We start from the raw sequence: 25346 nt of genomic DNA on the forward strand, positions 1-25346 counted from the left end.
AAACCAGAGATTCAGGGGTCTGACTTGGGTTTTTGGTTTGTTTGGTTTTTTTGTTTTTTGTTTTTGTTTGTTGTTTGTTCATTTGTTCTCGAGGCAGGGTCTCACTCTGTTACCATGTAGACCCAGGCTGGCCTCGAACTCACAGAGATTCTCCTGATTCTGCCTCCCGAGTACTGGGATTAAAGGCATGTGCTACAGCACCCAGCCTCTGGCTTGTTCTTTTATAACAGCTTGCTCTAAACAGAACTAACCACATACCACATTACTGGGCAGTTGCAGTGGGGGTGGAAAGGTGGGAGATGTGTCTGTTATCCTCAAGTGTCCCTTAGAAGGCTAACCTCTCCCAACAGGATGTTAATCAGGGCTGGCCACTGGCTTTCCCAACTTTCTCCTCCTTCACACACACACACACACACACACACACACACACACACACACACACACACACACGTTCCTGCTCTAGTCTTGAAGAGACAGCCCTTGAGGGCCAGTCTGTGTGCCCTCCTCTGTTAACTCTGACCTGCTCCATTGTCCTGAGGTGAGAACTGTGATAATGTTGGACCATCTAAGAGAGGTGGGGGGACTTCCCTCAAGTCATACAGATGATGGGCTCTGCTGAGCACAGCACCCAGACTCAGAAGGGACTTTCACTCCGATCCACCTTCCCTCACAGAGTGAGTCAGGAGGCACAGTTCCTGTTTTTCCAGCACTTTTATCCTTTTTCACAGCAGCGACCTCACGCTGCTGACTCTCCTACTCTTTCATTATAGCAACTAGATCTGCCATGACCAAAGCAACTCAGGGAGGAAAGGGTTTATTTGACTTATGGTTCCATACTGCTGTTCACCACTGAAGAACATCCAGACAGGAACTCAAGCAGGGCAGGAACCTGGAGGCAGGAGCTGATGCAGAGGCTGTGCAGGGGTGCTGCTTACCAGCCTGCTCCTCATAGCTTGCTCAGCCTGCTTTGTTATAGAACCCAGGACCACCAGCCCAGGGCTGTCCCCGCCCATGACGAGCTGGCCCCACCCACAATGGGCGGGCCCTCCCCATGGATCACTAAAAAAATGCCCTACATTCTTGCCTACAGCCAGACCTTATGGAGGCCTTTTCTTTTCTTTTCTTTTCTTTTCTTTTCTTTTCTTTTCTTTTCTTTTCTTTTCTTTTCTTTATTTTTTTAAAGATTTATTTATTGTTATACATATGCATATACACTGTAGCTGTCTTCAGAAGAGGGTGTCAGATCTCATTAGGAGTGGTTGTGAGCCACCATGTGGTTGCTGGGATTTGAACTCAGGACCTTTGGAAGAGCAGTCAGTTCTCTTACCCACTGAGCCATCTCACCAGCCCCAGAGGTGTTTTCTTAATTGAGGTTACACCTCTCAGATGCCTTCATCCGTGCCAAGTAGACATAGATCTTGCCAGCATGGTTATCATCCACAATTTGGTAAGATTCTGTTGCTGAAGACAACACATAACATCACGGGGGAATCAAGCCAATACCAACCTACAACCTTCACAGCTACTAGCGTTTATGGTGCCAGAAAAGTCTGTGTGATGGTGATGGGGCAGAAGAGTAACCGACAGTCTTACCTGGCTTTGAACACCCAACCCTGTGAGCTACAATAATGGCTGGCCTGAGGAGAGTGCTCAGTGCTCTGGGAACATTAACAGATGCTAGGACTCTGACTGTCGCTGTCCGCTTAGCCTGCCGACATCTGGTGGAGCCACTGTGAGCTTAGTGAGCAATCTGAGACTGTTCTTCGCTGGTTCCTCCCCGTGTGGATCATGGCCTCTCATGTGTGATCTTTCTGTGAGGTGGCAGCTCACCAGAGGGCCCAGTCTTCTCACGGCTGTGGCTGGGACAGCCAGCTCACTGGATCACCTTCTATTTCACAAGTCCGCCTGGGCAGTAGAACATTCTAGAAAGAGATTCTCAATTGAACCTAGCAGGTTTGGTAAGCCAGGCCATGACTTCAAGCTGGCTTCCTGGTTAGACGACTTGATTCTAGCATGGTGATAGAATAGATGATCAGGGCTCAGGGACTGACTGAACACCTTCAAGATAATGAGCTTTGTGCCCCAGACCCACCTTCTCTCCTCTTCCACCATCATTTAAAAAGGAGGAAGCCGGTAGAAGACCTTGTATAATCCTTCCAGAAGAGCTGCTTTGGGGCAAACGATAGACTGAGAGGCTTAAGATCAGCTTGTACCATGGTCCTTCATTAACTACCAGTGGCTAATGCTAGAGCAAAGTTCCGCACTGTCCCTCCTGAGGAACCTGGGCCATCCCAAGGACACCCAGCTGCTGCCTTTCTCAAGCCCCTGCCCTAGAGGGAAAATCAGTGCTCACTTATGTGACTGAATGTCCCCCAGGCTTCCTTCCTTGGCTTTCCCAGGACAAGGAACCCTTCTTTAGCTGAAAGACAAACAAACAAAAAAACCAATGTGGGAGAAAGAAGAATAAATGGCCTGAAGATTTTAAAGCTGGAGACCTGCATAGTGGAACCTCCTCGAAATTGCTTAGCCTTACCCACACCTCATGGTTTCTCCAATGAGACCGTGAAATTAGCCATGGACACTGTAGGGATGGCCGCCTCCATAGACACATCCACTCAGCAGCTTCCCCCAGCCTGCAGGATAGGAACTGTCTTATCTCATTTCATAATCGTTTACCTAGTCAGCTTTAAGTTAGACACCAATGATGCGGTGAGCAGGAGATACTTCACATGATCGTTTTTATCTGATGTTGGGAAATATGATGGGATTGTTTGTGGCAATGGATTTGAAAGCTTGCCTTTCCTTCCATTGCTGGCATAACTTCCCTCAGAGGATGAGGGTTCCAGAAATGCTCACACTGAACCAGTCTTGGACTGTCACCATAGATAATGCAGAGGGGCAGCAACACAGGGATCCTCTCTGAGGTATAAAGAAAGGAGAAACACATGGCAGACAGCCACCATGCTGGACAAAACTGCCCAGGCCACCCCTCGCTGTAGTACTGGACTCACGTCTTTCTCTGTCCCTCATCTCCCAAGTAGCTCTAGTGGCTCTTGCATCTGTGTCTCTCACACCATTCCGTTTCTCTGCAATCTGCAAGTGTGAGGCAGGGACAGCGGGCAACTCGCCTCCCATGTTTCCCTGCAGAGCGCTGAGAGTCCGCAAGAAGATGTCTGGGGAGAAGATGCCGGTGAAGATGATCGGTGACATCCTGAGTGCCCAGCTGCCCCACATGCAGCCTTACATCCGCTTCTGCAGCTGCCAGCTCAATGGGGCCGCCCTCATCCAGCAGAAGACCGATGAGGCTCCAGACTTCAAGGAGTTCGTCAAAGTAAGGGTGACCCTGGGGACTCTCTCCAGAGTGTTGTCTTGAGGTATGAGAGGCTCATCAAAAGTCCACAAGCATCTTTCCACTAATGGCCTTCAGGGATGAATGGAAGTCTTCAGTGGAACTGAACCGCAGGTGTGGGTCTCACAAGAGGGATGTGCTCGGACAGGAGAGCCATCCAGGGTCTGAAAGCTTTGAAATAGCATCAGAAATACGTTGTCCGTGTATTCGTGGTCTTTTCTTTTCTTTCTTTCTTTCTTTCTTTCTTTCTTTCTTTCTTTCTTTCTTTCTTTCTTTCTTTCTGTCTTTTCTTTCTTTCTGTCTTTTCTTTTTCTTTCTTTCTTTCTCTCTCTCTCTTCCTTCCTTCCTTCCTTCCTTTTCTTCCTTCCTTCCTTTCTTAAAAAAAAAAAGATTCATTTTATTTATTTTATGTATATGAGTACACTGTAGCTGTCTTCAGAAACTCCAGAAGAGGGCATCAGATCCCATCACAGATGCTAGTGAGCCCTGGTTGCTGGGAATTGAACTCAGGACCTCTGGAAGAGCAGTCAGTGCTCTTAACCATTGAGCCATCTCACCAGCCCTATTTGTGGTATTTCTGAGAATCGTGTCTAAATCCTTGATTTCATTTTCTGGGCTCATGTACACAGGAGCCTACCTCTTCATGTAGCATCAATGTTGCCAGCCCCTGCCTTTCAGGCACAGAGGGAACACCCAGGGTCGCCATAGCCCTGGGATCCCTGTTTTAGCTTGCTTCTTGTTACTGTGATAAAAACCACTCTGACCAAAGGCAGCTTGGGGAAGTGGAGTTTCCCTGGCTTACAGGTTATCATCTGTTGTAGAGGTGAACGGGGCAGGAGCTCAAGGCCGGGATCTGGAGGCAGAGAGACTGAGGCAGAGACCTTAGAGGCAATGCTCCTTACTGCCTGGCCCTCGGGCTCATACTCAGCCACCTTTCTTCGACAGTCCTGGCTGGCTTACCTGCTGAGGGCTTCTGCTGCCAGAGGGCGCCCAGCCTTCTACATCAGTTAGTAATGTAAAACACACGTCCCACAGACCAATCTGATGAGACAGTGCCTCAGCTGAGGCTCCCTTTCCCAGGTGGGTCAAGCTTAGACATCAACCTTTCCCAACGGAAGATCGGAGGATCATGGGCTTGAACTCTGGGCTTTCCATTGGATGCGGTAGGAGATGCCACAGCAGATAAAACATCTTTTGCTAAATCAACAGCATGACTCTGTGTCTCAGGCCTTGGAGGGGTGGCCATCCTCACCTCAGGAATCGTGACAGTGAAGTATCTCTGTGGCATCTTCTTGGTCAGAGCCTCCCATAAATGCAGTGCTGTGTGTGCTGCTCGGTGTTTCTCTGCATTGAGGGCTTTGCTGTGCTAACCAATGAATGAGGTGGCTGAGATCTCTGTGGTGGGAATGAAGGCTGAGAAGTGACCGAGGCTGAGTCAGAGACAGAGGGCAGTGCCCGGCCGCCAGCACCACAGGCCGCTGTCACTTCAGCCAAGAGTTCTCAGTTCCTGGGCACGGGCAAGAGTCCTTCCCTGTTTCAACTTCGGGGCAGGCTATGGCAGCCCAGGCCAGGGGCTTATGCTCCCCCCCCTCCTCACTAGAACTGCTTCACTCTCCTCCTGTTTCCAAGATGGCGGCATCCACAAATTGACATCAGGGCCAGGGGCTGATGGTTTGGGTGTCAGAACTCCAGATACCCGTGCCTAAACCGGCTTTGAACTGGACCCCACTCTTTACTGATGGGAGACAAGGTTTTTTTTTTTTTTTTTAAAGNTTTNTTTNTTTNTTATATGTAAGTACANTGTAGCTATCTTCAGANACTCCAGAAGAGGGCGTCAGATCTTGTTACGGATGGTTATGAGCCACCATGTGGTTGCTGGGATTTGAACTCCAGACCTTTGGAAGAGCAGTCGGGTGCTCTTACCCACTGAGCCATCTCACCAGCCCGATTTTTTTATTTTTTATTTTTGCCAGTAGAAGGACTCATATCCACTAGAGGCATTAGTAGAGTTGGTAAAAGTAGGGTGGCTGGGCGGGTGATTCGGGGTAAGGAACTTGCTGCCCAAGCACGAAGAGCCACATTCCAATCCCAGCACCTACAGAAAAGTAGGAGAGAACCAGCTCACACATAAACACACCCACATGTGCACACACACACATGTACACACACACAAATACCAAATACATGCTTACTTCAAACAATGTAAGAGGAAAGACACCAAGAGCCACTGTCGAAGACAAATTGGCAGAGACTGGAGTTTTATCCCTCAGGTCTCGGCTCCGATGCAGCCCTGTCTGGAGTCACTGAAGCCTGTGCGGGCTACACCCTGAATGAGAGAATTATAATATTAGTCCTTCTGCTTCTCTGCACTCAGTGGGATTTTTACTCTCATTGAATAGTCTTTTGACTCTTCTGGACCCCTGGCATATCATGAAGGTTTTCAGACATCTGGAAGAAATTATGAAGCCAGAATGCCCTCTCACGGAAGGTATGCAGGCAGGGTGCGGGTAGGTCGTATCCAGGGTCCCGTCCTCCCTCTGCATACCTACCGCCTCAGCCTGGATTCTGACAGCTGGACAAGGCCTCCCAACTCCAGGCAGCTCAGCCACTCTCCAGGTGGATGGGTAATAGGCAGGGAGTCCTAAATGAAAAAACGTAATATTACTGGCTGGCTTTGCATTTTGCAATTTCTGAAACACATTAAAAAAATACCATCTCCCCTTTCAGAGACTGGCAATGGACCCTCGGTGCAAAGGAATGCCGCTGTCCAGCTTTATACTGAAACCTATGCAGCGTGTCACAAGATACCCGCTGATCATTAAAAACGTAAGTGTGGCCCCCTGTGCCTTTGCCAGCCGAAGGAGGCTGGAGGCAGGAACAGAGTCCCTAGCCAGTGCACCTGGGAGCTGACGTGTGGAAGTCATGTGCCCATATGGTGCTGAAGCCATCTGCTTGGTAACTGGGAGGAAAAAAATATTTTGTGCGAAAAAGACTAATAAAACACAGCCTTCAGATGGCAACCAAGTGTCTTCGAAGCCAGGGAATGAGAGATTTGTTCTTGATGCTTTCCCAGAGCTGGCATGGTGCCTGTGGGAAGAATTTGGAGCAACACACACTCACACACACACACACACACACACACACACACACACACACACACACAGAGAGAGAGAGAGAGAGAGAGAGAGAGAGAGAGAGAGAGAGAGAGAGAGAGAGAGGCTGCTCCCTGATGCTCCTCCCTGTACCAGATACCTGTTTTTCTCCTGTCCTTTTAAGAAAGCTAGTTCCAGAGAAAATAGAACGAGTATTTCCATATGCTGGGAAGTAGAAATCAGTTCCTTTATCTGAGAATGGTGTCCAGAAACCTAGCTGTAGGTGCAGATATGCTCATGGCTACTGTGGCATGTGGTGTCTGCGCTCTCTTCCTCTCTCTCTCTCTCTCTCTCTCTCTCTCTCTCTCTCTCTCTCTCNACACACACACACACACACACACACACACACAGAGGTGCACACCAACTGTACAAATTTGATCAGGCTCCACTTGTGTAACCAGTCTCCCCCCCCCCCACATACGCCTCAGTCTGACCCAGCTCCACCCAACACCATACAGTGACAGATTCCCTGAGTTCATTCATTCGCAAGGTGTCTTCCCTTATTAACTTCTATGTTTAATTATGTGCCGACACTGGAAACAAGCCTTTGTAGTGAGTTTAACCAACAGGGAGAAAACAAAAAAATCAAGAACCAAGAGGCATAAGTATTTAGAAGGAAAACACAAACTACTATTGTTAGAAAGCAGCTCTAAAGGAAAGACCGGAGGGCTGACAACGGAACACAGATTGGGGAAAGTACGATAACTAAGCCTTTTTAGGACTTATTTTTATTTGCTGTGTGGAGTTTTGCCTGCATGGGTGTCTGCATACCTGGTGCCCCCAGAGGCTAGAAGAGGGCATTGGATGCCCTGGAACTGGAGTCACAGATGGTTGAGCCCGCATGTGAGCGCTGGGAACCCAGGGCTCATTACGATGGCACACAGGTGACAGTCGGAGAACAGTTTAACTTCAGGAGTCAGTTTTCTCCTCCACCGTGGGCCCCATGGGTTGAACCCAGTTTTCATGGTTGCATGGCGAGTGCTTTCATGCGGGGAGTCAGCCATCTTCCTGGCCCCAGACCTAGGGTCATAGCAATATAAAAGAGAAATGTAATCCAGGACACATGTTCAGTAAGGAAGGTAATTAAGTAAGCATGGTAGGTTTGTACTACGAAAACTATTTTAAATTATTTAATTCATTTGCACATCCCATCCTGGAAGGATATCCAGCTCTGCAAACAGGCTGATAAGGGCTATGCTGTGGCATTTGGCCAGAACAGGTCTGCTCGCGGACGTGGTGGTATACTTCAGCACTGGGTGGCAGAGATGGAGGAAGTCTTAGCTACCCTATTCTGATTGGTGAGCCCTGGGCGCCATCAAAACATTCTGTCTCACAAACAAGGAAGATGGCTCCTGAGAGATGACAACTGAGTTTGCCCTCCGCCCTCTACTCATGGGCACACACACTTACATAAGCACGTGTCCTGTCTCAGTTAGGACTTTGCTGCTGTGAACAGACACCATGACCAAGGCAAGTCTTAAAAAGGATGACATTTAATTGGGGCTGGCTTACAGGTTCTGAGGTTCAATCCATTATCTTCAAAGTGGGAGCAGGGCAGCATCCAGGCAGGCATGGTGCAGGCAGAGCTGAGAGTTCTACATCTTCATCCGAAGGCTGCTAAGTGGAAGACTGACTTCCAGGCAGCTAGGATGAGGGTCTCAAAGCCCACGCCCACAGTGACACACCTACTCCAACAAGGCCATACTTCCAAATAGTTCCACTCCCTGGTGCAAGCAAATACAAACCGTCTAATGTCCTCACACATGCACGAAACGTACATATGTGCGCAGGGGAACCATCCTGACTGATTTCCAGGATTCACAGGCATCTGTGGCTCTCTGTGCTCTCAGAGTACATGAGCATGTGGCATAGGGCACCTGTCCTGCTCCACCCGAAGGTGCCCTACCTTCTCTAAACCTTCACTCCTGAGTTAACAGGGTACTGTTCAGTTCCAACACCAGGATTTCATCCTTGGTTCCCTCGGGTAAGTGAGCCAGGGAAGAGCAGCCAGCAGGAGGCCTGGCTAGTCCTCTTGGTCCCTGGCTGAATTGCTTGTTCTGCGAAATAGGATGAAGGTTTTTGAGAAACCGAGTCCCTTCTGCTGCCCTGTTCTGCATGCTTCCTAGATCTGGGATGACTGTGTGTATGGTTTAGTGTCCATGCTAGAAGCCACCATTCTGCAGGACAGGTTATACAGAGTTTGCGCTGGGACATTCAAGGGTTTGGGGTTGGGCTGAAGGCCCAGGGGCAGGGCCACTCACTGCCTTCCCGCAGCAAGTGTAGCCCTCACTGAGCCTGAGGCTGCTCACTGCTGCCAACAAGCCGTGACCATGACACCCTGGGCCACAGCTACGGTGGGCACCATGCAGGAAAACACCGTGGTTTCCATGACAACGGACCGAGGTCCATCTACACTGAGGGAAGTGTCCTGAGGGGGCTGGTGTCTTCCGTACAGATCCTGGAAAACACTCCTGAGAACCACCCTGACCACAGCCACCTGAAGCACGCCCTGGAGAAGGCGGAGGAGCTGTGCTCCCAGGTGAACGAGGGAGTTCGAGAGAAGGAGAACTCAGACCGGCTGGAGTGGATCCAAGCCCACGTGCAGTGTGAAGGCCTTTCTGAGGTAGCCACCTACTGGGCGGGACCTTTCTGAGGTAGCCACCTACTGGGCGGGACCTTTCTGAGGTAGCCACCTACTGGGCGGGACCTTTCTGAGGTAGCCACCTACCTGGCGAGACCTGGACCCCTCCCCGTTGAGTGTTGGCAGCCTGCAGAGCAGGAATGAGGTAGATCTTCCACTTCCCTCTCCAGCTAGTGCTTGTTCTTCCAGCAGGGGTCTCTCCCCGCTCGTTACTACAACTGACGAGCAGTTTTAATTCAAGTATATTATTTCCTATTACCAAAAATTTATTTTTTCAAATGTCCTGGTTTCTTTTGTGTGTCCTGTTCAAATGGTCATGCTTCTTTCTTCCTCTTCTTTTTCCTCCTCTTGCTCTCCCTCTTTCTCTCCTCCTCCTCCTCCTCCTCCTCCTCCTCCTCCTCCTCCTCCTTCTAACACATTTTAAACATATTCGTGTGTATTTTAATATCTGACAGTCCCAGCACCTGAGGTCATATTCTTCTGTCTGTTGTTTCTGCTAGCTTACACCCTCATCCATTATTTTTCTGTATGAACAGTGATCTTTTTTGGGATTAGCCACGAGACCTCCTGCATGCTGGTTAAGTACTATTTTTCTGAGCCACATTCTCAGCTCCTGCGTTATGATTTTTTTTTTTTTTACCTCAAGTGTTTTTGAAGCTCTCCCGTGTGTGTGTCTTTGCTGTTTGAATTTACATTTTCCCTGAGCAGATTGCTAGCCTGTCCACCCAAATTATATTTAGAGAGAGTTTGAGGGTCACATCGCACGAGTGAATTACAGTGGTGGTCTTGTGTAAGAGCCGCCTGGCGGTCACGGGGTCGGGGCAGCATATTCGCCTTCACATAGCACCAAGTCTCCTTGCTTTTCTTTCTGGAGAGTCACCCTGCTGAGTTTAGCACCTCAGTCTGGGGTTCATCTGTCTTCACTCTGCCACACAGTGGGGCTCAGTGTCACCAGGTCCAAAGGGCACTCGGGGCTGGCGCCAATACCGCCTTTGGCGTTTGATCTTCTAATAACTTCATTTTCATTCTGGCTTAAGGATCTGCACGTTTCTTCTTAGTTTATTATTTTTTATACCAGCTTGCATTGCAAAAGGGTTTTATATTTTACTCCTTTTTTGAACATTGTGTTGGTGAGTCCTCTGGCTTCTCCCACCCAGGAGTCTTTGTTGGTCTTTTACTCTTCCTGTCTCTCAGCCTCCACTCTCCTCCTTTCTGCCTCTGTTTTCTCTGTACCAGAGTACACAGGTATACAGATTCATATGTGAACACACATGCATGCATGTCTTCTACAATTGCTAGAGTTTTCCAAAACACCCAGGCAGAGTGTTTTTCTCTTGTCTTTCTTCCCTGTGGGTTTTCCCCTCTTCTAAATTCCAAGGGCACTTCCTGCATGGAGACCACCTGGCCCTCCCCTCCCCAGCTGAGGTGACAGCTATGGCTTCTCAGTTAAGAACCAGGGACAACCTTTACTTGACTGGCTCATTCATTCATACACACAAGGGATCATTTACTATCTGCTCATATGTCACTATTCAACACCTAAACCCAAGTGCATTTTAAAGAGAGAGAAAGAAAGATTGTGACTCCCCACACACTCCTCAGGGTCTAGAGAGATGGCTCAGCAGTTGAGAACACTGGCTGCTCTTATAGAGGACCCAGATTTCAGTTTTGAATGTCCACATGGTGGGTCTCAAGTACCCGTAACTCTGGTTCCAGGGGACCTGACACCTTCTTTTGATTTCCACTGATACCAGGTCTGCATGTAGTAGCACAGACACAGGCAAGACCATCATATACATAAAATAAAATAAAATAAAATAATAAAATGATGTGGCTCCTACATTTGATGAGATTATGATCATGAGGGAATTTGATAAAATAAATAAATAAGATTAGGTATGAAGAATCGTGAGGCGCCCTGCATGTACATGAGGAGAGGTAATCCAGCTGGGCAGAGAGGCGTTGGAAGGTGTCAATCTCTCTGTGTGTCCAGAACAGAATCAAGGATGTTTTATAAGCTCAGAGCCCAGCCACACCAGCACTCTGGTAAGGAGTGTGGATGAACCATAGGCTACAAGGCATAGGGTAGAGGGAGGTCATGCTGCATGAGGCTATGTATGCTCTGAACATCTGTAGCCTTGACCCCATAGAGCCTCCAAATCAACAAAGCAGAAATGCTGGGGTGACAGTACCCATTGTAGAAAGCCACCCCAAAGTCTGACTCTTCAGTCAGCAGGTCTTGGGGACCTGGGTCTCCATCTTAAGATGTTAAGAACAGTTGGTGGTGTGATAGCTCATACCTACCTGTGGGCATCTATTCTTTAATATCTACTTTAATAAGTGTACTTAAATGCTTTAACCTCCCTTCTAGCCCACCACCCACCAGAGGTAGTGGAAAGGAAAGGTTAATAGGGAAAAGGAGGATGTGGACCTGTTTTGAAATAGTTCTTTGGAGAAAATCCAATCTGCGTTGTCAGGATATCAGCAGTTCAGTTCACACAAATCCACAGCAGTAGCTTGATCCACTCGCAAACACCATTCACGAATCAGCATGGCAATTCGATCCAGAAGAAATGCAAGGCTCTGCCAGTCAGCCCAGGGCTGCTCTTGCCTGAACACCACCAGAAGTCCTTTGGTGTGTTTCTCTCTACAAAGTCACAACAAACAATGATCAGGGAAGAAGGCAAGGAGAACCAATGAAGACCAGAATCAGCAAAGCCCAACGGAGACCAGCAAAGAGTGGCAAGGTGAACCAATGCCACACAGTTTCATCACCTGTCTCCACAGTGTCGTCAACTGTCTGTTCTGTTATACTGATTCCCTTTCTAAGCATCATGTAGGGTCACACGCCCTTTTCCCAGGCAGCTTCCAGAAAAACACCACATGTCTGTTCTCAGAAAAACATCTTCTCGTAAGACAGTGTCCAGAAAAGTATCACATGACACAACTGAGTCTCCAAAGGAACCAGGAATTTCCACTTCATCTGCCAACAGGCACTTAAGAGTCGAAGGCAGGAGGTTTGCTGTGAGCCAGAGGATAGCCTATGCTACAGTGTGAGACCCTGTCTTAAAAAACAAACAGTGGGGGCTGGTGATATGGCTCAGTGGGTAAGAGCACACGACTGCTCTTCCGAAGGTCTGGAGTTCAAATCCCAGCAACCACATGGTGGCTCATAACCATCCATAACAAGATCTGACNCCCTCTTCTGGAGTGTCTGAAGACAGCTACAGTATACTTACATATAATAAATAAATAAAATCTTAAAAAAAACAAACAGTGGGCTGGAGAGATGGCTCAGAGGATATGAGCACTGGCTGCTCTTCCAGAGGACCTGAGTCCAATTCCCAGCAACCACATGGTGGCTCACAAGCATCTGTAATGAGATCTGATGCCTTTTTCTGGTGTGTCTGAAGAAAGCAACAGTGTACCCACATATATAAGATATAAAAATAAATCTTTTTTTAAAAAAACCGTGAAATACTGAGAATAAATTCTTGTCACTTGATTTTTGTGGCTTATGAACTCTTGGTAACCAGGTTACTGTCCTTTGCTGGTTGGCCTTTTTAGCTATTGTAACCAGCCCATGTCTTCATGGCACTCACAGGAATCCGAAGGGAGCATGCTGGCTCCTACCGCAGTGTGGACTATGTTTTGCTTGGTATTAAACACACAGAACTGATTAAGTTTCAGATAAACGACTCAATACCCCAGTCCCTGGTCCCAATTTTTCTGTCTTAGTTAGGGTTTCCATTGCTGTGAACAGACACCATGACCAAAGCAACTCTTATAAAGGACATTTAATTGGGGATGGCTTACAAGTTCAGAAATTCAGTTCATTATCATCAAGGCAGGAAGCATGGCCGTGTCCAGATGGGCATGGTGCTGGAGAAGGAGCTGAGAGTTCTACATCTTATTCTGAAGAGAACCAGAAGACTAGATCACACTGGTCAGACTTAAGCATATATATATATATATATATATATATGAGACCCCAAAGTCCCACCTCCACAGTGAAACACTTCCTCTAACAAGGGTACACACCTCCAATAAGGCCACACCTCCCAATAGTGTCACTTCCCATGGGCCAAGCATTATTCAAACCACCACGGGACATGAGTTGAGTACCATGGCCTCCTTCCAATGCTTTCCTCAGAGAAGTGTGTGGGTAACTGTGATCTGGGGAGAGATTTTTCTCTTGGAGGCAGCTGGATATAGTATCATACAAGGTAATGTGGACCAAGGGCAGCTGTGTGGGCAGCTGGAGGCCTTGAAGATCGGACACTTCCTGATTTCTTGTCCCCGTGCATAGCTGTGGCCCTGCCTTCCTGCCTACTGTCAGGGGCGTTTGCCAAGTCTATCGACCTCAGATGGGCTGGCCTGAGATGACAGCCCCCAGGTAGATGTTGGAACCACATGTCAGCATTCACAGATGCTCTCGCTGTTGGTGAGTGGTGGGAGAGAGCCATGCCCTTCAGGTTCCAAACTAGTAATGGGATGAGAGTCAGCATGCACTGTTGTGTAGGACTTTGAGGGGGTCACTTGTCACCACCGAATTCTGCAGCCCCTCTTGTCCTTGGTCTGGACCCGCATCTGGGAAGGTAACATTTGTACAAGAGTCCTGCCTCTTCCTAGATGTACCGACGACTATCTGAGTCTTGTGGGGACTTCCTATTGGAGCTAGTTCTTGCTACTACTATTCTAGTGTAGTGTCCCACATGGAACAGATAGCCAAGAGGGGAGCTTAATTCCTAACACCCCACTTCTCTTATATTCTCTGTTTGTTTGTTTGTTGTTGTTTTGGTTTTTTGAGACAGGGTTTCTCTGTGTAGCCTTGGCTGTCCTGGAACTCACTCTGTAGACCAGGCTGGCCTCGAACTCAGAAATCCGCCTGCCTCTGCCTCCCAGGTGCTGGGATTAAAGGCACGCGCCACCACTACCCCGCTATTCTCATACATCTTAAGCGTCCTAGCCTTTAGTGGTTGAGCCATCTCTCCAGCCCTCTACGTCTCAATAAATGAAGGGGAGAGACACAGCATACCCTGCGATTAAAGCAAAGTCCCAGAAGAAAAGCTTGAGAATTTAGCCAAGACTAATTTGGGTACTGGGAACCCCAGAACCTTTCTTGGCTCCAGAAGCTGCTGCGGGGACTCACTCTTTAGAGCAATTCTTGGTTTGTATGTAGGATTCGGTCCTCCTAAGGGTCCAGCCTTTGATTCTCATGAACCCCAGCAGAGAAACAAACACATCTCGTCTTCTTCCTGTCTGGCTGTCTTTTCTAGCAACTGGTGTTCAATTCCGTGACTAACTGCTTGGGACCACGCAAGTTTCTGCACAGCGGGAAGCTCTACAAGGCCAAGAGCAACAAAGAGCTGTATGGCTTCCTCTTCAACGACTTCCTCCTGCTGACCCAAATCACAAAGCCCTTAGGCTCTTCCGGCACCGACAAAGTCTTCAGCCCCAAATCTAACCTTCAGTATAAAATGTACAAAACGGTAAGGTTTATGTAGCTTGTGGAAAGAGGGGTCGCCAAAAGAAGTCCGTTTCTGAAGGGTTTGGGACTACAGTGTGGAGAGAGCAAAGGGAAGGAGCTGAGTGACTAATGGGAGGAGCTAAAAAAAGGAAAAGGGGAGGGCCAAGATAGAGTAAGGGGAGGGGCTAAGATAGGGTAAGGGGAGGAGCTAGATTAAAGAGAGGAGCTAAAATGGGGCAAGAGGAGGAGCCAAGATAGAGTAGAGGAGGAGCCAAGATAGAGTAAGGGGAGGAGCTAAGATAGAGTAAACCGAACAGGCAGAGTAGAGGACTGTCCATGTCCCACCTTGGTTCCCAGTAACACACAATCAATCTTATTGGGGGACCCACTCACATGACATAAACATGCATTACTCCATACAAGTGAGCAGACATCATGGCCAGTCCAAGCTCCCAAGCACCACTGCTCCTTCCACTGTGCTCTACATGCCTCTCACCGTGGCCTGAAACATCTATGTCCTTCCCTTCTGCCACCAACGTGTGGAGGGGTTTTGTTGTTTTGTTTTAACAGAATGCTAAATCCCGTGTGTGCGGGGTTGTGTCTGGGTGTTGCCATGCCACGGGAGATTTTACTTTCTAATTTCACCTATGCGTGGTGGGGGAGGGGTGTCTTTCCGCAGGGGTTTCTCTTAGGAGCAGCCTCTGACTTTATTTTGGGAGATAGTGAGGGATTATGTGGACTGCTGCTAGAGCCTTTGTATGAGAGTCCTGGAGACACCCTCTTAGGTGTGAAGACTGTTCGCGGTTTAGGATCTAATACCGGGAAGTAGTGCAGTTATTTCTTACTTGTAAGGATTATACCTGTAAAATGAATACAGCCTGATATAGAAGTCAGTATCAGCGGGGCTGGAGAGATGGCTCAGGGGTCAGGAGTGCTTGCTGCTCTTATGGAGGATCTGGGTTCAGTTCCCAAAACTCACATGGCTGCCCACAGCCATCTGTAACTCCATCCTCTGCGACCCCCTCCTCTGGCCCCTCCTTTGGCCTCTGTGGACAGTGTACATACACTGCACAGACACAAGCAGGCAAAGCACCCTTACACAATTATTTAAAAATATAGTATTAACATAACATCTATATTCTGGTATAGTCGTGTGTGCTAAGCTACAATCACACACCTGCCATCTAGATTACTGGGTTGCACACACACACACACACACACACACACACACACAGCACAGCCTCTGCCTTGTTCTATAACGCCCTTGTATTATGACTTTGCAGCCCATTTTCTTAAATGAGGTTCTAGTAAAATTACCCACGGACCCTTCTGGAGATGAGCCTATCTTCCACATTTCCCACATCGACCGGGTCTACACCCTCCGAGCAGAGAGCATAAATGAGAGGTAAGCCCCAACCCTCCCAAGCACTGGGTGAGGACCACTGGTCAGCATGTCCCAGCATCCCCAGCGGCGGTGGTATCACCTCTGTGTGGAAGGAAGTAGTATATATACTTTTTTTAAAAAAAAAGAACTTCTCAAAACTTAGACATCTGGTGTGAGTCTTCCAAAATAAATGGACCAAAATCAGCTTTGCTTGAGGCTTTTATTTTTTTTTTTTTAGAAATATTCAGCAGCCTTTGAGGTATTGAGAGCTGCTTAGACTGGCCTAAGTTTCCCAGGAGGTAGAATCCAACAGGAAGGTGATTTGGGACTAATCCCCGCCCCTCCGCCCCTGCCCTCCCCCCAGGATGGCAATCTGGGTCTTAGGGTTCCTGGTATTTTGCTCCAGTTTTATTTTAGACCGTTCTGGAGCCAAATGAAACAGATCGCTTTTCTGAAGGGTGGGTTTGACACGAGGCCAGCAAGCATCCCCAAGAACGTTCCTGCCAGGCAAGAAGACTGGCTAAAGTTACTGTACATATGGCACCCTGAGAAAATCTGCGTGCCAAAGCACCTCCTGGCGTGCGCTCCCCCGAGTGCGAAGTGGTTCTTCCCTTGGGTGGTTTTGGAAATAAAGACCCTTCTGTCTTCCTGGGTCCTCCAAGTATGTGATGCTTTGTGGTGAGGGAGGGCAGGAAGCCACGTGTTCCTCCCTCCTCCAGCCTGGCGTGTATCAGACTTCCTTCATGGACATGAAGGAGATCTTCAGTGTATCCATTACTTACGGGCAGGGCTGTTACTCGGGTAATGAGTGCCTGCCTCAAATGCGCAGGATTCTGGGTTCAATGCTTACCACCATGTAAACAAGTTACGGAAGTGTGTGCCTGGAATCGCAGAACTCAGAAGGTGGGGAGAGGGATAGAAATTCAAGGTCGTCCTCAATTACGTAGTGAGTTTATCACCAGCCTGGACTACAGTATATGAGACCCTGTCTCAAAAAACAACCACTGGGCCGGGTGTGGTGGCGCACGCCTTTAATCCCAGCACTTGGGAAGCAGAGGCAGGCGGATTTCTGAGTTCAAGGCCAGCCTGGTCTACAGAGTGAGTTCCAGGACAGCCAGGGCTACACAGAGAAACCCTGTCTCGAAAAACCAAAAAAAAAAACAAAACAACAACAACAAAAAAAAACCAACCACCACCACCAACAACAATATATACATAAAACGAAACAAAAAACTAACAACAATGGCTGCATCGATGGCTCAGCAGTTAAGTGCACTGGCTTGTTCTTCCAGAGGTCCTGAGTTCAGTTCCCAGCAACCATTTGGTGGCTCACAACCATCTGTAATGGAATCCGATGCCCTCTTCCTCTGGTGTGTCCGAGGAGAACCACAATGGACTCACATATAGAATAAATAAATCTTAATAAAAAGAAACAAAGAAACAAAGAAAGAAAGAGGGAAGGAAAGAAAGAAAAAACCAACAACAAAAAACCAAACAAAAACAACAAAACTTCCCTACTGATGGCAGGGGTAATTAATTATTAGCATCGTGCATTACAGAACCAGACTTTCTTTTCTGAGCCTTTGCTGTAAATTCAAGTAAACCAAGTAAAAAGAGTCCTGGAGACAGAATGTGAGCAGACCCGGAGCCTGTTCTGTTTGTTCTGTTTGGCAATGTTCTGTCTCTTCTCATCCAAGGACTGCCTGGGTGCAGAAAATCAAGGCGGCGTCTGAGCTCTACATAGAGACGGAGAAAAAGAAGCGAGAGAAGGCGTACCTGGGTATGTGCCACGGAGCCCGAGACCCTGGGGCAGGAGGGCCATCGAGTCCGTCCCAGTGTCTCTGGGGGCTGGAACTCGCGCCAGAAGTGGGGCTAGGTGCAAGGCAGGGTACAGAGTAATGGATGAAGGGCAGATTCCAGGGGCAAGAGACAGGAGGGGGCCTTGCTTTCAAGTGCAGGCAGATGCCTCGCGCAGATTGTGAGCATGCTGGAAAGAGAAGGGCATCAAAGCGAATGTGAAAGGAAGCGGTTTTTGTGTTGTTTTCTTGTGGTTTAGTCCGTTCCCAGCGGGCGACCGGTATTGGAAGGTTGATGGTGAACGTGGTAGAAGGCATTGAGCTGAAGCCCTGTCGGTCACATGGTAAGGGCCCATGAATCCCACCCAAGCACTCTAGAATATTCGGGGTTCTCTGCCCTCCCCCCACTCTTTACCAATTTGACGTGAATTATTCAATTTCTTATGTAAATTTCCTGCTGGCATTGGTTTTTCTAACACTTGTCAAAGATATATATATATACACACACATATATATATATACACACATGTACATATATAAGTATATAATCATATATATACTATATAGTATATATAAAATGCTGTAAATTATATATATATATATATATATATATATATATATATATATATATATATATGTAAAATTTTGTAGAATCCTTTCCATCTTCCTGCTTTTCAGGGAGACCTCAGAGACTTCATTCATAACACGAGTGATATGCAGTGCACGTGACATGTGTGCACAGATCAAAGGGGGTCTGAAATTGAGTCCTGCTAATGGATTTGTTCCTCTTCTGAATGTGATACCAAACTACGGGAGGGTCCACCAGATCTTCCACTTGTGAATCTCGAAGGTGTAGGGGGATCGAAATGAAATGTGTCCCACCTGGCAGGGGCTTTTGTTTACTCCAGGAAAGAGCAACCCGTACTGTGAGGTGACCATGGGCTCTCAGTGCCACATCACCAAGACAATCCAGGACACGCTGAACCCCAAGTGGAATTCTAACTGCCAGTTCTTCATCAGAGACCTGGAGCAGGAGGTTCTCTGCATCACTGTGTTTGAGAGAGACCAGTTCTCGCCTGACGGTGAGTGGAAATGGCCCTGGGGCACCCTTAGCCCTAGACGCTCTGCCCTCGGAGCACCTCCCCGCTCCCCCCACCCCCCACCCCGCTCTGCTCTGGGGCACCCTTAGCCCCACCTAGCACGCTCTACCTTCGGGGCACGCTTGGCCCCGCCCCCTCTACCATCCGGGCACTCTTGGTCCCACCCTGTCGTCGTCCTCATCATCATCATCATCATCATCGTGCAGGGTGCATGCTTCCCCACCTGAGAACCTGAGCCTGGCAGTCACTGGGCTTCTCACCTGAGAGGTTGGCACGGTGCAAGGAGCTGCGGGAGGCAACGGAGTGGATGTGAGCAGGAAGTGCTTAGGCTCTTAGGTTCACTGAACTAGACAGATTGTAGTAGTCTACGTTCCCACACAGGCAAACGAGGGAGGGAGAGTATGACAGGGAACCTCAATGTAGTGCGGTTTGTTTTTCTGTCCTTGGCTATCATCAGCAGGTAAAGGCACTTGCTGCCAAACCTGATGATTTGAGTTTGATTGATCCCTAGGGCTGACACGGTGAAGGGGGAAACGGACTCCTGTAAGTTTTCCTCCACGCAGGCCATGGCGTGTACACATACACGTGTATACATATATACATATGAAACATATACAAAATAAATGAGTGCTTTGAAAAGCAAAGAGATAGCCACACCTGGTGGTCCCCACCTGCCATCCCAGCGTCCAGGAGGCCGATCCTGGAATTATGAGTTTGAAGCCATGGGGCTTTGTAAGAAGACCCGGTTAACGCTGGCCAGTGCGGCCAGAAGGACATTGGCTTACAGCGGGTGCTTCGGAGCTGCTGCTGTCCCTGGTGCTGTCCCTGGGGAGCACAGAGAGCTTTGTGTTGGACACGTTCTTCTCTTCTGCAGTGATTTTTGGCCACTGAAGTCAGGAAACCGTACTCTCTCAGCCAAATGAAAGTCAGAGAGTGGGGCTGCAGAGACGGCTCAGCGGTTAAGAGCACCGACTGCTCTTCCAGAGGGCCTGAGTTCAAATCCCAGCAACCACATGGTGACTCACAACCATCCGCAATGGGATCTGATGCCCTCTTCTGGTGTGTCGTGTGTCTGAAGACAGTGTACCCACATATATGAAATAAATATGGCCCGAGCAAGTGTAGCTGGAAATAATAATAATAATTAAAAAATCAAATAGCAAGTTTAAAGCTCCAGGTCTCAGGAAGGTCATTGGAGGAAGAATGAGCTGAGGGCACAGCCGAGCGCTGCACTGGACTGAACTGAGACAGGTCCATGTGGCCTTTGTAGCTTAGATATAAATTGGATTTTTAAAAAAGATTTATTTATTTATTTATTTATTATATGTAAATACACTGTAGCTGTCTTCAGACACTCCAGAAGAGGGCATCAGATCCCATTACAGATGGTTGTGAGTCACAGTGTGGTTGAACTCAGGACCTCTGGAAGAGCAGTTGGTGCTCTTAACCACTGAGCCATCCCTCCAGCTCTGGAATAAGGTTTTTTTTTTTTTAGTTTAAGTACACATATATTATGTGTTTGTATGTGTGAATGTATGTCAAATATATCTGTATATGTTGTGTATGTATATGCTGTGTATATGTGTGTGTGTGATGCCTGTGTAGGTAATACCTGGGGAGTCCAGAAGAGGGTGTCAGAGTCCTTGGAGCCAGAGGTACAGGCTGTTGTTAGCTACTCCACCATGTGGGCACCACTGAGCCATCTCTCCAGTAAACGTGTGCATGTGCGTGTCTGTGTCTTTGTCTGTGTGTATCTTAGCACCACCACTAAGGAATTGTCTACCTTGTGTTTTGAGGTAGATCTCTCTCTGGCCTGGCGCTCACTGTGATCCCACTTGCTGCCCATTCTGTCTCCATTTCCTCAGTGTTGGGGTTACAAGTCTGTGCCACCACACTTGCCTTTTCTCCCGTTTTTTTAAAGATTGGGTTTCATGGAGCCCGGGCTGGTCTGGAGCCAGTTTATACAGAGCTGGAAGTTCATCTTAGGCTTGAGCACAGTAGGCAAGCCCTCCACCAACTGAGTCACGCTCTTGGCCCAGCTTCAGAAAGGTGTCTGTGTGTCTGCCCACATGGATTATGTGCACCGTATGTACATAGGAGCCAGCGGGGACCAGAAGAAGTCGGATCCCCTGGAATCAGAGTTACAAGTGGGTTGTGAGCCACCGTGTGGATGCTGGGACCAGAATTCAGGGCCTTTGGAGGAGAAGCCTGTGTTCTTACTGCTGAGCCAGCTCTCTAGTCCCACCCCTGGTTTTCATTTTAAATGTAGAACCTGGGCTGGAGAGATGGCTCAGTGGTTAGGAACACTGACTGCTCTTCCATAGGTCCTGAGTTCAGTTCCCAGCAACCACATGGTGGCTCACAATCATCTGTAATGGGATCTGATACCCCCTTCTGGTGTGTCAGAAGAGAGTAATGGCGGTGTACTCATATACATAAAATAAATAAATAAATCTTAAAAAACCATCACCACCACCACCACCAACAACAACAAAAATCTTATGTCTGTGAGCCTGGAAGGCACAGGGTTTACTAACTGAACCTTCTTTTTGACTCTATTAATATATTTAAAAATATACACAGAATATATTCTATTTGTGAGATACCATGTGATATGTCAATAAGTGAATATAGTGTGTAATAATCCATCAGGGTAGTATATATGTATATTACTGGGGATATTACAAATCTTGGGGTTTTTGTTATTGTATTGTTTTGTTTTATCATCAAAATATCATTGACAACTCCATGGAGCAGGAAATTGGAAGCGCTGGTGTTGGTCTTCGTACCGGTGGTCTTAGAAGAGCTCGCGGGCGGCCAGTCACAGGAGAGCCCCAGTGTCACAGGCGCGTGTCTTGGAGACGGGGACTCTCTCTGAGCACCCTTTGCTTTCCCTCCTTTTTCAGATTTTTTGGGCCGGACAGAGATCCGAGTGGCTGACATCAAGAAAGACCAGGGCTCCAAGGGGCCGGTTACAAAGTGTCTCCTGCTGCACGAGGTCCCCACCGGAGAGATTGTGGTCCGCCTTGACCTGCAGTTGTTTGATGAGCCATAGCAGCCCTGCGATGATCGTAGATGACTTCCTCCTCAAGGCCCCGGGCAGGCGTGCCGTCCGGTGTTCAGCCGCAGAGCAACGGGGACGGCAAAGACGAAGCTCCTCGAGGCTGCTAGGGGTTGTTCTTGACAATCCTGCCCTTCCAATCATGTCTCATTTTATGAATCCAAATTCTCTTTTCCTTTGCCCTCCCTATGGTCTCATCATGGCTTCGAGAGTCTCTGAAATCCGTGACCTTCAACTAGGTTCCATTGGGAGCCTGGCACCTTCCCTGGGCTGGAGGTGTGGGTCTGGTTCCTATAAAATAGATTTATAAACACAGTGACTGTATTTTGGAGAACTGTGTAGGCCTCCTGTCTCTCACCTCTACCAGCCCTTCGTAGACTACTTGGCCTATAATATCCTGTGCGTGGTGTGTTTAGTCCAATTACGACAGAATTCAGAGTCCAGCTCTCCCTGGGAGATGGGGCCCTAGATTGAATGCTCAGCTCAATGACTCTGGAGCAGGCACCAACTTACTTCACTCTCTGGAGAGCTGTCGCTTAGAAGACACTCATGTGTGTTGTTAGAGCTGTACCATTCCCCTCTAGACTTGGTTAGTGTCGGTCAGTGAAAATGCAGTGGTATGCTATGGGTGATTCCGTTCTGATTCTGGGTGAGCATGGAGGATTCTCCACAAGCTCATTATCTGCGAGGTTCTGTCCTGATGAGTTAGGTCCCGCTGCGGGTCACGGGGAAGGCTCGACGACCTTGGCTTGGTTATTGTCAGAGCATCCTCTTTGGGCTTCGAGACCCAGGAATGTTTCATGAGAAGTTCTGTCTGGAGACCAGCCCTGCCTGAGCCCATCCTGTGCTTGAAAGACTGTCGTGAAAAGTGCCAACAGCAATCCTTAGTGGTCACCCCTCCCCCAAATCCACCATACCACCTTAGATGGATGAAGTTTGAAAAAGAATTCGAGAAGGAATAGGTGATGTGGAGAAATGCTAAGAAAATCCATTGCTGGGCTGGGGGAAAGACCTTGGAAACCCGTGGGCCCCACACGTGGGATGGGAAAATGGGAGACGCTGCTGGGCGTACAACCTCTTAGTCATAGGAGCACATGCACTTTTTGCGGGAGTCAGAAGAGTATGGCGATAGGCCAAGCTTTTCGTCTGAGTTCTTCAGGCTTTCTTTCCGTTAAATGCTAAGAGATAGGCTGGCTATCTAGATAATAACTCAATTTGCTAGTGAGAAGGGCAGGCTGAGTCTTGGCCACTTGTTCGCGTCTCCGGTCTGTGGCTGTGGTCTGGCCTTTGCATGTCTCTGGCCCCTGGACTCAGGCTCTCCTGTGTCGGGTGGTGGTCCTTTTTACGGTAGGTCCTCAGATTTGAACTAGGTTTCTAGAAGTACTTTGTAAATGGTAGTGTCTCGGTGACAGAATAGCCACTCTGCTGAAGTCCGAATGTTCCATGTGACCCCAGAAGGTCCCTCTCTATGTGTGTGTGTGTGTGTGTGTGTGTGTGTGTGTGTGGTGTTTTGAGAGATTTCTCAAAGTGTGTATATGGCAAAGGACAACCGTTTACATCTCATACTCCCAGAAGCACTTAGTGTTTATGTGTTGAGGATAGTGTTGACTTTTGTATCAAGAACAACAGACACACCTATTTTTTGAAACAAGCCAATAAACTCTTCAGTTAGCAGCTTTCAGCTGAACGTGAGGTAGGCTTTAACTTTGAGCATGCATTGGTTTACCACTTTCCCAGCAGAAAACACTGTCGAAACACTCCACGTTCACGTTTCTGTTGTTGTTAAGAAACTGTTTTAAATGATACCTATAAATAGATCTGTGACCCACGGTCCCTCGGTTCTGGAACCTCGGGGCTTTGTTCAGTGCGTTGATGAAGGACACGCTCTCATGCTGTGAAACACAGGCGTTCTGTGTGCGAATGGCCAGCGTAGGGTCGTCGTCACAACCCCTTCCCCCTTCCCGTCCCCTGCCCCTCCCCTTCCCCCTTCCAAGTTGAACATGAATGTGATGTTGAACATCAATGTTCCTATAGGAAGGATGAGGCACACATGGTGACCCCGTAGGTTCTGGGTTACCTACTCATAGCACCCCATGATTGTAGCATGTAAATAAGGTCTGTGACTCTTTGGACACCCCTGGATTGTCCTGAGGGGTGATAGAGCTGGATCGGTGTCCTTGCGTCTACGACTGTCATTTATTGTGACTGACTGTATTTCTGGATGAGCTGGGCTGACCCTAAGACCCAGCCGTGATTCTTGGTTTCTGTTGAGATGGAGTCCTATTGTGACCCATGGGTGACACACAGTCTCAGACCTTGATTCTCTTCTCCTTCACATCTACCCTTTTGACCAGCCAGGCTACACTCCCTACAGATGGCAGGTCCTTGCCAACAAGGAATCTGAGGCTCAGCTGTCTGCTTTGTAAATGCTTGCCCAGGCTGCACCACCTGGCATCCTGATGCCAGCCGTTCAGACACCCCCTGAAGGCAATCCCTCTTCTATGGGCCACGCTGCCAGTACCTCCCACACTCTGACCTCCTCTCACTCAGGAAGGCACTTTGCTGGAGTGTGGCTGTGCTCTGACCCTCGGTCACCCCTGAGAATAATCCCGAGAGCTCAGAGGACAGGAGCCCCTGGCTGGGTTTCCTTCATGGGCCACTTGATCCAAAGGGTCAATCCTTGTCTCTGGGGCAGCGCCCATGTTTTGTCACCCAGCAGGTGGACGGATAGCTTTATCTCCTGGGACCAGATTTGCTGTGTCCACAAGAGTTTGGAGACATATGTCAATCATTAAGGTTCAGATCTGCCCTCGATGGAACGGAGAGCTTTCTAGACAAGAATCAGCAGGAATGCTGGAGAAACTGGGCAAGGGTGCTGGGTTCAATTTTGTAATATGTCTCTATCATTGGACAGCAAACAAGAAACCTCTCTCCCTAAAGAACCTTTCTTCCTTATTTTCAGAAAGGACCCAACTCCAAAGTCCAAGATGTCCTTGAACTTAGGATCCTCCTGTCTCAACCTCCTGTGTGCTGGAATTTCAAGTGTGTACCGCTGGGCTCAGCTGTCTTCATTTTTATAAAAGGTGGATCAATGGGCCGCTCATACTGCCTGTTATCCTCACTCGGTGCCAATGTCTGCTCTAGGCGTGTGTCAGGAGGTCACAGGCGTCTAGAAAGGGTGATCGCAGGTTGGTCTTCCAGGGTGGGGCAGCAGCTACCTCCTCGGGGGCTGCTGGGCAGGAGAGAGCTGGTGACCGTATACAGTCCAGGGTATCCTAGACTCCATTAATCAAGTACACATGGACGGGCTCCTCTGGCTTCATTGGAAGGGGGAGAGCCTGAGCCGAGACCACAGGGAGGGTCTGTCCCTCGAGGGCTTTGTTTCTAGCTGGG

The 25346-nt window shown here is 48.4% G+C and overlaps 1 protein-coding gene across 4 annotated transcripts in view; it reads left to right on the top strand.

Annotated features, from left to right (window-relative positions):
* Itsn1 (intersectin 1) overlaps positions 1 to 25033 on the top strand; it is a 184505-nt gene extending 159472 nt beyond the window's left edge. For all 4 annotated transcript variants that reach the window (XM_029544799.1, XM_021209493.2, XM_029544801.1 and 1 more), the window contains 9 exons: positions 3148 to 3331; positions 6077 to 6175; positions 8957 to 9124; positions 14422 to 14634; positions 15896 to 16017; positions 17694 to 17776; positions 18053 to 18136; positions 18701 to 18874; positions 21799 to 25033. In XM_029544799.1, coding sequence (XP_029400659.1) covers positions 3148 to 3331; positions 6077 to 6175; positions 8957 to 9124; positions 14422 to 14634; positions 15896 to 16017; positions 17694 to 17776; positions 18053 to 18136; positions 18701 to 18874; positions 21799 to 21947 — 1276 coding nt within the window. In that variant the 3' untranslated portion in view covers positions 21948 to 25033. The remainder of the gene's footprint in view (positions 1 to 3147; positions 3332 to 6076; positions 6176 to 8956; positions 9125 to 14421; positions 14635 to 15895; positions 16018 to 17693; positions 17777 to 18052; positions 18137 to 18700; positions 18875 to 21798) is intronic.
* The last annotated feature ends 313 nt before the right edge of the window (positions 25034 to 25346 follow it).

The sequence above is a fragment of the Mus pahari genome, chromosome 12, assembly GCF_900095145.1.
Source record: "Mus pahari chromosome 12, PAHARI_EIJ_v1.1, whole genome shotgun sequence".
NCBI lineage: Eukaryota > Metazoa > Chordata > Mammalia > Rodentia > Muridae > Mus > Mus pahari.